A 12,685-nucleotide genomic window follows, 5' to 3' on the forward strand; every position below is an offset into this window, starting at 1 on the left:
GTGCTGAGATGGTTTGGGCATGCTGGGAGGATGGAAGATCAAAACTGCGTGTGGAAGGTGAGATATGTGAACGTTGGGGGTCAGGATGCAACAGGCAAACCAAAAGACCCGGGATGAGGTCATAGAGTGTGACCTCAGGGTTATGGGATTAAATAGGGAGGCTGCCAGAGATCAAGTAGCATGGACAGCTGCCATTAGGTGACCATGACTGATTCATGCAAGCACGCTGGAGCTTTTATATACAGTATGATGAACAGTGTTGTCCAAGGTATTAGTTTTACTAGCCATGACTCTACCCATCTGTGATTTACAGATTTCAGGTGATCCTGATATAAATATAAAAATTAATAAATATCATTCTTTTTCTGTGTATTCCCTCCTCTCTTCCTATTTCTCCCATCTTTCCTGCCATTTCTTGTTACCCTCCTTTCCTTTTTCAAGGGGCTTTACAATGAGTGAAAAACCCAATAGTTTCCTGTAAGCCAGGATACCATTTACAGTGTCAGGTGGTAACCATATAACCAACCATATGTGTTCCCTACATGTTAACAAGTTGGTTGGCAGAGGGTTAATGCCCCTCTCTGTAAAAAATTACAGCAACTCCTTACAGGATTATGGCATCTGGCTATAGATAGACTGATAGACAGAATTTATATATTAGGTCTATAGTAGGCTTGACCACACTGTGCCTTGCATTTTTCTGTTAAATTATATATGCCAATCCAGTATTGTGATAAGAGCCCTTCAGATGAAAAGCTTGGACCCTGTTGCAAGGACACAGAGTGAGAGCAATCGAAATGGGTTATCTGACAGGAGCATGCAAAGTTACATGGAGTGATAGACAGACAAGTGAAGTACAGGAGTGGTGTTAATGTGTATTTCATTGTTATGAGAAATACTGACATGGTTTGGCCATACAGAAAGGATAGAGATAATATACCGACTACAGTGTGAGTGGTGTGGACGGAAGAAGGGTGGGGGGGAGACGAAGGATGATATGGGGGTGTGAGTTGGCGGAAGGGTAGCCATATGGCTGAGGACAGGGCGACACGGACGATGTTGTCTGATTACAAATAGAAAAACAGAAACCTCTGACCATTGGCAGTGACAACGTCTACTTAAAGGCTATGAAGGGCCAGTCACAATGGACTTATATACCCTAATACTCACAAAAGTTGCACCTCTCACAATATGTGAATGGTGGAATGTTATTATTGACGATTTTTACTTGCTTCTGAGATGAACCTATGTGGAATGTTAGCAGCGTCAAATCCAGTGGTTAATGTGTTATGGGGTGAATCGACTATGCGAGGTTTATGACAAAGCTGTGGGATCTTGAAGCTATTTTACTTCTTTAAGTTGTATGAACTGTAGTTAAGAAGTGTTACAACTAGAAACTCGCCAGTATGGCCCCTAGTCTTTCCCCGTTAGTACGAAATTTACAGTTCTTAGACAAACAGACAATTCCCCGTCATTCCGTCAATGCAGAGAAGAATCCCCGACAATCTGCTTCCCCGTCATTATATAAATTTAATATATTGATACTATAATAATCTTTTATGAGGATCTTTCAAGGACTGTGTTCATTCGATAGTGTAAGATTTGGATAATATTTGTAAGTCGCACATTTAGTCAACAATTAACTTGTTTCTGTTTATAAAAGAGTTTGAATTATATGCTTGCGTCACCCATAACTGTCCTTATTTATTTTTATTGGTACCACGACATCCTGGGTATATTTTAAAACGACTTTGAAGAGACGGAAGTACATATTTGTAGCGATTTTTAGGAGAGCTTATTGCTAACGTGTAGCGAGTCAGGTATGTGATTAGTTGTTTTGCTGAAGTTTAGCGCTTTAGAGTGTTAGGTGATTCGGTATTTCGTTGCACCGCTGAATCAGCATTATTATTCTGATATAATTCAGATTTGCCTTCATTAGTGTTAATAGTGGTATTACAAATTTTGATACAACTTCATCTGAAGACTTAAGTGTGTATTTGTCCCTGTGATAAGAATGTGACAGGTATTCCTCTGACGGGGAAAACCCAGTTAGGGGAATAGTTTGTTGTGACGGGAACACTGCCACTGGTGTCAACTCAGCTGGCGCCGACGGCTTAACGCCGATTTCCTTATCGTTAACGTATCAGACGCCGGAGATCACGGTCGGTGAAAGAGGTTTAAGCTTTGAAAGGTGGAAACAAATACATCTGGAGTTTGAGGATAATCATCATGGCAACTCAGGTAAAGCTCGTTGACTGTTCCTTCCCTTAACCCATTAGAGCCTAGAAATATTTTGAGATTAGCCTCATGATTTGTTAGTCGGTTCCACGTCACAGGTAAAAGAACGTCTTTGGGCGAGGAAACTCGGGGGAAGTGTCGAATGAAGAATATGGGTGCGTTGCTGTTGCTGACCACTTTCAAGAGAACAGTCATATTATGAAACTATAATTTTATATATATATATATATATATATATATATATATATATATATATATATATATATATATATATATATATACATACAGGATGATGCAAAAGTAGGTTGACATTTACCATTTATTCCAACACAAAAGACACACTTTTAGTTTCGTAAGTGTTCAAATTGTCCGTCCCCACCATTGAACTGGATTCTGTCAGCCACACTTCGACACATAAGAGTTTTACATAACATAAGACTTTTACGAACATAATAAAACATAACAATGTCAAGCTACTTTTGCACCACCCTGCATATAAAGCCTCACAAAAATGCGGCTATATATAGTGCCATCGCACGGTGAACAAGTTAATGGGTGGCAGACGAGCTTGGTCACTGTGAATTCATTCACTGTAAACATGTCTTATGGAAAAAAAGGTATTAGTGATGTCTAGGACCAATGTGGAGGTTAGGTTAGGTTGGGTTAGGTTAGGTTAGGTTGGGTTGGGTTAGGTTAGGTTTGTAGACAAGGTTTTTCTGATGGTTTTTGATGTGGTTTGAATGATTCTGACCTTCTTTTCTGTTGGCAATGCTTCGTTTTCCCTTCTACCACGCCCAAAGGGGGAGGGGGGGGGGAAATGGGAAAACGAAGCATTTGCGGTGGAAATGAAGGTCAGATTCTTTCAAAACACACCAAAAACCATCAGAAAAACCATGTCTACATGTTGAAAGCCATATTGGTCCTGAACTTCACATTTACTGAAAAAAATAGCATATGGGCAACATCGCTCCCTCAAAGTCCACTTTTTGAGCCACAGAGATGTACTAAAGGGCACACTTCAAACACTTATAGTTCAGATAAAATATATAAAATATAAAACATAGTTATTTATCTTAAATGGAGCAGATGGTGGCTCTGATTGGCATGAATACAGGTGGATCCGAGGCAGGGAGATACACTTTAGTTTGTCCCTGCCACATCACCTTCCACTCCCTTGTTCCCATCACCAGTCTTGCCTTCATCACTCGACTGAACTACTTCCCCATGTCCCTCTACCTCATTCACCTTTCCCATAAAACCTTTAGAGTCCAAAGATGACACCACTGACATCACATCATCATCGTCTTCCCCAGGAAATGAGGAAGTGTAGCAGACAGTGTAGAGGCAACTGGTTCCTGTTGTTCGTGTTTGGTAGTTGCATGTGATGAGTATGTGTTTTCTTCTGCTTACCTCCATATTTTGACTTTCAGTGTAAAGACGAAAAGTGGTTTGTACTCCACTGAGCTCTTCCTGCGTACTAAGGTAGCTGGTTTCACGTGCCTCGACTTCTTCTATGAGAACATACACTGCTGCTAGAATTTTACCGATCTTAGGCAAATAGACATAGGCAAATCTTCGTCCATTGGATTCTGGAAGTGAGGCGTGGACCTTGCAAGAGGGAAATAAGTCAAGAGTGAGAGCAATGGAAATGAGTTGCCTGAGAGGAGCACGTAGAGTGACATGGAGGGACAAGTTGACGAATGAAGAAGTGAAAGAACGTTGTGGGGTGGATGTGGATGTGATTGAGAAAATTAGGAGAAATATACAGAGGTGGTTTGGACATGTGGGGAGAATGGAGAATGACAGACTGACTAAGAGGGTGTATGTAGGTGAAGTGGAGGGAGGGAGAGTGAAGGGGATACCGAAGATGAGGTGGAGGGATGGAGTTGATAGGTATGGTATATGAGGGAAGGGGGAGTGAGCTGGGGGGTGGGCAGTCAAATAATGGTTGACGGAGTTACTTGGAGGTGTTTTGTCTGTGGCTACCTTTTGCGGGATTAGGGCGTCAGGCTATAGATAGATAGTCCTAGAGTAACCCCAGTCTGTCTGGCTGAGGAGACCTATCAACTGCAGTCAACCAATTGCCCTCTCAGGGCCATCCTGTGCAGTGAACCAGTGTTCTCTCATGGTGGACTGCCTTGCCAGAGTGAGACAGAGAGGAGAGTTTGGAGGTTTTGCCTGTGGGTGGATGTCACATTTGCATCTCTCCACTCAGTCCCCGGGCACCATAGTAGGTGCTGCTTCACCAAAGCACAAAACTGAACAGTATTTCCCGTGGGTAGCAGACTCTTGAGAATTTAGAGGTCACTGCAATTTGTAAACTAAGAAGTTGGACCAAGTGAAACCTGAGGACCCACTGCTGATCTGTAACTCTCCATGAAAACAAGCCATCTTTGATTATTTATTTATGTTACAAACAGCAGTACACATCCTGTAGATTTGAAATATTTTCATCTAAAAGTTCACATTATGTTAGGAAAGTTGGCAAAACCTTGTGCTCTGCTGTACCAGTCTTATATAATTCTACAGTATATACATTTTTCCTTTTTACTTTTTTCAGGTTCATGAATTCAAAGTGGAGATGACTTGCGAGGGCTGCTCAGGGGCTGCCAAGAGAGTACTTGGCAAGCTGGGAGGTAAGAAGCCTTGAAAATGATAGTAGAAGTACTTAGCCTAGTATAGTAAATACTATATTATACTTGCAAGTTGTCATTTTTTTTTAAATTATATTTTTGCAGCCATATCCATAGTAATCACAGAAAGTTGCACACTAATCACCAAACCCTGGGCAACCTTCCGTTGCCGACATGTTTTCCTTGCATAGTTTGATGGCCTGCAGACATTCTTTGTGATTTAGTATCACTGTTAAGCTTCTAGGCACACTTATAAAGTATGGGTGATGCCTGTAATGTTCAGTCAGTACCATATTGGCCATCATTATGGTTTTTTTTTCTGGTATCAAACAGGGTTGTGTCACAGCCCCTTCTGCTTACTCACCCCTTTCACCTGCCTTTCTTTGTTTCTATTATGTTGTTTGATCATAGTATAAGATTTGGTATGTAATAGTTTCACTTCATTTTGTTTATAAAGGCTCCAGTGTTCAGTATTAGCATGTGTTGTCTATGATCACCTAATGGTGGCTCTTCAAGCCGCTTGATCTCTGGCAGCCTCTCTGATCAGTCCCTTATCCCTGAGGTCACACACTGTAATCTTATCCCAGGTCTTTTTTGGGCTGCTTCTCACAACCCTACCCTCAACATTCACACTTCTTGTCTTCTTTACTCAGTTGTCATCTTCCAACTCAACTTGCCAGAACCATCTCAATATACCCTTTCTGATCACAGCACTAATACATTCTAGTCTCATCCTTCCTGTCAACCCTTCAGTCACATTCCTAACCCTCTCAGGCATATGATCCTTCTAATCATTATCATTTCTCTGTGATTGAGCCAACAAATATCGCTCATCATTTACTGCTAAGGTCTCACTACCATACAGCATTACACTCCAAGTAGCTGTAACTGTCTACACCAAACTACATGCACAGTACACACTACACTTCCTTTTCCAAAATTCAAAAAATTATGGCATCTCATCACCAAGCCTCGGAGTCCCCGGGGGGGGGGGGGACCATAAATGCCCCCACCATCCGCCCGTCTCCCGGTGACAATTCGAGGTGCCTGGAACCACTGTCTGACTCTCTTCTTCATTTCTGCAACATTCGCGGCCTTTCCTCTAACTTTCACTCTGTTGAGCACCACCTCTTCTCCTCTAAACCTCACCTTCTTTTTCTAACTGAGACTCAGCTGTCTGAGGCAACTGACAGCAAACCCTTTTCTGTATCCTCCTACTTTCTCTATACTCATTTCAAAGCCAAAGGTGGCTGTTGTGTATACATACGCAACGACTTATCTTGCTCTCGTGTTCCTGAACTCAATTCTTCTGAATTCTCTACACTCTGGCTTCGGCTTTCCTGAAATTCTCTGACTGAATATATCTGTGCTGTTTACTTATCCCCTAATTCTACTGACTATCAAAAATTCTTCGACTATCTTACTTCTACGATGGAACACATTCTATCCATTTCTCCTTTCTCTGAAATCTCCATTCTAGGAGATTTCAATGTTCACCACTACCTTTGGCTCTCCTCTCCTTTCACTGATCCACCTGGTGAACAAGCCTACATCTTTTGTATCCTTAATGACCTAGAGCAGCTTGTACAGCACCCTACCCGTATCCCTGACCACCTTGGAGAGAGCTCCAACATGCTTGACGTCTTCTCACAACTAATCCTTCTGCTTACTCTGTTAATCATTTCTCTCTGTTGGGCTCCTTCGATCACAACCTTATCGCCTTAACCTGTCCTATCACTCCGGTACGGCCTATGGACCCTCCAGGGAAACGTCGTCTGTGGCATTTTGGAGCCGCGGACTGGGAGGCCCTCAGGCAGTACTTCTTTGATTTTCCCTGGAATGATTATTGCTTCCATGGCCGTGAGCCATCTGAGTGTGCCTTGCGCATTACGGAGGTTATTCTCTCAGGCATGGAAGCATACCTTCCTTTCTCATATCCTTTGACTAACGCAAGAAAGCCTTGGTTTAATCACGCTTGTTCTAATGCTGTCCGCAACAAGGAGAGGGGCTACAAAAGGTACCGGAGCCAACCCACCCCTGAATCACATCATCTTTACGTTTCTGCCTGGAATCATGCTAAGTCTGTTCTTTGCTCTGCTAAAAATAATTTCATCCGTACTAAATGCTCTCAACTCTCCAACTCGAATTCTTCCCGCTTCTTCCGACACCTTGCCAAAAACCTTTCTAACAACTTTACCTCATCATCCTTCCCTCCTCTTTTCTACTCTGATGGTTCTGTAGCTATTTCTTCTACTGATAAAGCAGATCTCTTCGCACAGACTTTCTCCTCCAATTCCACCTTAGACGATTCTGGTGCTGTTCTTCCATCACTTCCCTCCTCTGACTTCCTCATGGCTGACATTAAAATTTCTTCAGCTGATGTATTTTCTGCCATCACTGACCTCAGTACTAACAAGGCATATGGGCCTGATGGTGTCCCTCCTTTTGTTCTCAAGAACTGTGCTTCTGTGCTTACACCCTTCCTAGGCAAACTCTTTCGCCTTTGTCAGTCAACTTGCACCTCTCCTTCTTGCTGGAAGTTTGCTCTCATTCACCCAGTCCCAAAGAAGGGTGACCACTCCCAACCCTCCAACTATCATCTAATTGCTTTAACGTCCTGTATTTCAAAAGTTTTTGAGTCAATTCTCAATAGAAAAATTTTAAAGCATCTTTCCTATCACAACCTTCTTTCTGATCGTCAGTACGGGTTCTGTCAGGGACGCTGTGAAGCATATGCCGATATTACTGTGAAGCATATGCCGATATTACCATAACCATGAGTTTTCCAAACAATATTTTCAGTGCTGTAATAATGATGAGAATATACTGTAGGTGGCAGTCTATGTGGTCATTAGAGACATGAGGCCCAAGATACAGGTCATTAGATTGCCTTGTCAGCAGATTTTTTTTTTTTTTTTTTTTTTTTTTTTTTTTTTTTTTAAGACCTTGACTTATGTCAGGCATCATAACACTCCAGATCCTGTATGCCAGGCTGTGATGTATGTGAAGTGTCAAATATTTGTGAAGTGTATAGGGGAAAGCTGGAGGAGCAAGCTCGCCTGCTTGCTACTCAGGGTGTATCTTGGCAAGCTCACCAGGCTACATTTCAGCTCCTCCCACCTCTGGTGTTCACCCACTTATTTCCTGTGTTGATTCCTTGTGACTTCTGCTGCCTGAACATGATGAATCAGAGCTGATGAGAGACGAGGAGCAGTAGCTGTATTTTCACCAGAAAAGGTGCATTTTTATGACCTTTTTTTTTTTTTGCTCGTTTTCTCACAAGATAGAGAAAATTTGAGCGTTGAATATCCACCAGGTGAAATTATAGTTGACAGTGATGATGATCTTTCTGACAGTATTCTAAGTGAAGTAGAATAAACTTTAGAAGACCACATAGTGGAAGGTGGCCTATCATGTTTACAGACCATCACCCACAGCAACCCAAGCAGCGGTTTACTGACATGTTCTTGGGCATAAATCCTGTGCTTGGCCCCACATTTTTCTCACTGCAGTCTGCGGTATGTAAGAGAATATTCAGCATTAGCTGATATACAGTACATAGCTATACAGTAATCCCTCATTTATTTGGACATAAGAGAGCCAAAGGCATGTCCAGGTAGTGGCAACATCCAGATAATAAACACTATTCCCCTACCATACCCAGACCCTACCTATACCCAACCTCCAACCTACATCTAACCTGTTTGTACAGTACCTGTGCTTAATTTGGCAGTGTTTTCCGGTTATTCAGGCATATTTAGACATCCAAACACAAAGGAATAGTAAAACCACTGAAAACCAAAAAACACCTTACCTAAACAATACTGTATGTACAGTACCCCTCCTTATTGTGGCAGTGTTTTCCAGTCATTCTGCCATATTTTGACGTCAAAATGTACATAGGATTATCCAAAAGAATTTTCAACACCAAGAAAATGGTAAAAAAAAAAATAATAATAAATGGAAACAAAAAACACCCTACCTATACACCATTGCATGTACAGTACCCCTCCTAATTTTGGGAGTGTTTTCAGGGCAGTCTGCCATATTTAGACATCAAAACACTCATAGGAATATCCAGAGTAATACTAAACACCAAGAAAACCATGAAAAAAAAATAAATAAATAAAACCCCAAAACACCCAACCATATACACGACTGTATGTACAGTACCCCTCCTAGTTTTGGCACAGTTTTCAGGTCAGTCTGCCGTATTTAGACATCAAAACACACATACGAATATCCAAAGTAATGCTAAACACCAAGAAAACCATGAAAAAAAAAAAAATTAAAACCAAAAAACACCCAACCTATACACTACTGTTTGTACAATTCCTCTCCTAATTTTGGCACAGTTTTCCAGTCATTTTGCCATACTGAGACATCAAAACACACATAGGATTATCCGTATTAATGCTAAACACCAAGAAAACCATGAAAAAAAAAAAAATGAAAACCAAAAAACACCCGATCTTTACAGTACTGTTTGTACAGTACCCCCCCTAATTTTGGCACTGTTGTCTGGTCATTCTGCCATATTGAGACATCAAAACACACATTGGATTATCTATAATGCTAAACATCAAGAAATCAATGCATAACCAACAAAAATCCACAAAAAAATTGAAGACAGTTTGAAAATCAGTTATCCGTGATGAGTGATTGATCGCAGGTTCAAATAAAATTCCACAGCCAAATATGCCGCAGGAAACTGGTTATATTGGTGTAAATATATACTGTCATCTTCGCTGGTGTTTATGTTATAAGATAAGCTAATAAAAATGCATAAAACTGATAAGTAAAGATACAGAAATGCTGTGGGAATAAAGTGTTCAGGAGAACTGATAAGTAAAGATACAGAAATGCTGTGGGAATAAAGTGTTCAGGAGTAAAACTTACCTTCATATAACTTCCCACCATCCTAGTGCAAAATTTTTGCCAGTGCCTTGCAACAGTTAAGCATACAGTATGTCTAGATGCAGAATTTCATGAGCTTTCTTGTGGTTACTGCAGAAGTTTGATACGACCAATAGTAGTTGAATAAATCACGAAAAACTTTGAAAACTCACGAGTCAGTGTTATCACTACAGAGGAGGGTAGGGGCTGAAGTAGTGAGGGGGAAGCCAGGAGGGTATGGAGGAGGGACGGAAGGGGGGGAGAAGCGAGGCTGTGAGCAGGTTTCTCCCCCTTCTGTCGCAAGGATGACGGGTGCTTTTACCATACTTTTACTTGTGGCTTGCGGTCTGTTAGATCTCGAGTGGCCATGCAGAAACACAGCTCACGGTGACTGGGGGACTCTCAACGTTCGGTAGAGAGATGGACATCTGCTGTCACTGAACATGTACTCATGGCATGCGGTCTGTGTTCGATGATGGTGGCGGTTGGGAAAGACTTAGCTCAGTGGCCGCGTGATATTGGACATTCAGTCAGGATGTGTACGGATGTTTTGTCACCGCTTGTGGGTTAGAGTCGTATTACTTGGGTGCTGGAGGTTCATTGGGAGTGATCGGATGAGCGCGCTGCTTTGCCCATTCAGTACATGGGCAGACGGACATTTTAGCTCTGGTTGTGGGTTACGGACTCCGCTCAAGGCTCGAGCCCAGCAGCCACGATACCAAATGTTTGAACATGTTGACTGGCCAGTCGAAGTTCTCTGGGACTTTATGTCTGGATAATAGCAAGTAAATTTGGATAATGGTTTAATAGAGCCAAGGTCCAGCATCCAGATAATGAACATGTCTGGGTACTGAGCATCCAGATGAATGAGGGGCTAATATATATATATATATATATATATATATATATATATATATATATATCATCATCATCATCATCATCAAAATATTTTTTGTTGAGTTGTCTAGTTGTCCACACCGTTTTGTACCTCATCAGTTGGGCAAGAATCCATACCCAAAATGACAGTGTTCACTCCACCTGTGACTGCAACATTAATCTAAGTCTAAAAAGTTTATAAATCAACCTAAACACAAATTTTAAGTCTAAAATATCATCGGAATTGATAAAAAAATATCAAAACCTATTGCAAAACCGGGGGTAGGCCTATGAAAGGCGGGGTAGAGTGGTATTTCAACCCCATCACTGTTCTGGGGTATCACATCTAGGGGTATTGTAAATTGGGGTTTACCTATATTTTAGGGTAAATTTGTGTAGGGAGCTACACAATGTATCTAATATTTAACCTTTTTGCAGATAAAGTGTCCAGTGTGGATATTGATCTGGAAAATAAGAAGGTCCTTGTAACAAGTCAATTATCTGCTGATGAACTGAAGGAAACGCTGCAAAAGACTGGCAAGGAGGTGACATACATAGGGTCTAAGAGTGCTTGAGCCTTAGGTATGCCATATTGTTTAAGGTTTTTGTTGTTCATTACATGACTGTACATTACTTGCAAAATAATATATTTGAGAGTATGCCTTGTTTAACCCTTTCAGGTTGAAAATAGGTCTGTAGGTCCAGTCTGAGAAATTGCATTTTTTGACCCCCTAAAATCAAGGTTTGTAATTTTGGAAAAAAAATATTATATTCATGCATATGGAACTAATACTCATCTGTCTACAAAATATTAGGGCTCTACTGAACTATACAAGAGCCGTAATAATGCTGAGAAGTTGCGTAGCAAGTGGTGTGTGGTGTCACAATGCATCTCTGTATACAAAATGATAGAGAAACATTCCTGCTAACCTAAAATCATTAATCTGTGTTTATTTCCTCTCAGTTAAATTGTCTAATACCCAGGAAATGACTAAATATTGAGAGAAATACTGATACCATCAGCTTCCCACCACAGTTTAAAATCACCTGCGCAAATAGGCGAACCATGATCATGGCCAGGAAACCCATACCAATAACGCCATGATCGTGGCCAGGAGACCTGAAAGGGTTAATCAGGGTAATTTGTAACATTGTAATCATCGTTCCAAAAATTTTAAGTACCATACACATAGAGTGGAGATGCCAAGATCATGGTTATTTAATCTATTTTTGGACATGCATCCGGGGAATAATGAAGTTATAAGTACAGTCTGTTCCCCTCCAGTGCACTGTGAGCTGCAAATCTATGTGCAGCACAGTTACAGGATGGTGGATTTGCCATATTTGTATGCCAGTACCAGTTTTGGCCTATGGGGGAGGTTCCAACCTTACCCACTTTCATTCATTTTACCATATATCTCAGGGTATAATTTTTTTTTTTTTTTTTTTTTTTTTATTTTTTTTAAACAAAAAAAATGCTCTCAAAGTATGTCTTGCATGTTATACAACAAAGCTGGGAAAATGGGAGAAATGGCATTCCCCGAGCTAGACCCTGTATTGGATCATGTAGCCTCGCTAGGTACAGGAGCGCGCTACCACTCCTGGCACGGCAGTCCCGGGCGAGGCTCGAACTCGCAATCCCCCATTTACGAGCTTAATGCCCTACCACTGGCCACCGTACCCCCTTTTAGTAGGGAAGGGATGGGGCACAGTTGAACCCAGAAGTGGCTATATCTTCCTGAAACTGATGAAAGCTTACCTCCGTATTATTTCATGGCTGTGTTTACGCAAGGCCTGTACTATTATGTTGTTATACAGTGAACAATTCTTCAGTGTTTATCAAAGTACTGTAAGGGCATCAAGACTTTTCCTTTTCGTGTGACTGATGACACTGTGAATGTATTGTTTACTGCCAACCCTATGAACAGTGTTGCCAAGCACTAAACTTCAAAAGAATAAAATTTCATGAGTATCTGGAAAGAAGTGGCAATTTCCCTTGCTTTTAAGTAAATAGAACAGCAGAATATGATGTCAGAGTTACA

At 41.2% G+C, this 12,685-nt stretch overlaps 1 protein-coding gene across 2 annotated transcripts; it reads left to right on the forward strand.

Moving 5' to 3' along the window:
• Window positions 1-2,086: 2,086 nt before the first annotated feature.
• Window positions 2,087-12,062, forward strand: Atox1 (Antioxidant 1 copper chaperone). Of its 2 annotated transcripts, XM_080273749.1 has the most exons (4): window positions 2,087-2,241; window positions 4,799-4,874; window positions 11,082-11,188; window positions 11,608-12,062. In XM_080273749.1, the coding sequence occupies exons 1-4, from the start codon at window positions 2,230-2,232 to the stop codon at window positions 11,632-11,634; spliced, it is 222 nt and encodes a 73-aa protein (XP_080129875.1). In that variant the 5' UTR covers window positions 2,087-2,229; the 3' UTR covers window positions 11,635-12,062. The 2 variants fall into 2 exon arrangements, with proteins under 2 accessions (XP_080129875.1, XP_080129874.1); XM_080273748.1 differs by having other exon boundaries at window positions 11,082-12,062.
• The last annotated feature ends 623 nt before the right edge of the window (window positions 12,063-12,685 follow it).

The sequence above is a fragment of the Coenobita brevimanus genome, chromosome 55 (assembly GCF_032717465.1).
Source record: "Coenobita brevimanus isolate Jiangsu-jjx chromosome 55, ASM3271746v2, whole genome shotgun sequence".
In the NCBI taxonomy this organism is placed as follows: domain Eukaryota; kingdom Metazoa; phylum Arthropoda; class Malacostraca; order Decapoda; family Coenobitidae; genus Coenobita; species Coenobita brevimanus.

Coding starts and splice junctions, on each gene's coding strand:
- Atox1 (XM_080273748.1), top strand. Junction 4,875..11,081: donor AGTACTTGGCAAGCTGGGAG/GTAAGAAGCCTT, acceptor ACCTTTTTGCAG/ATAAAGTGTCCAGTGTGGAT.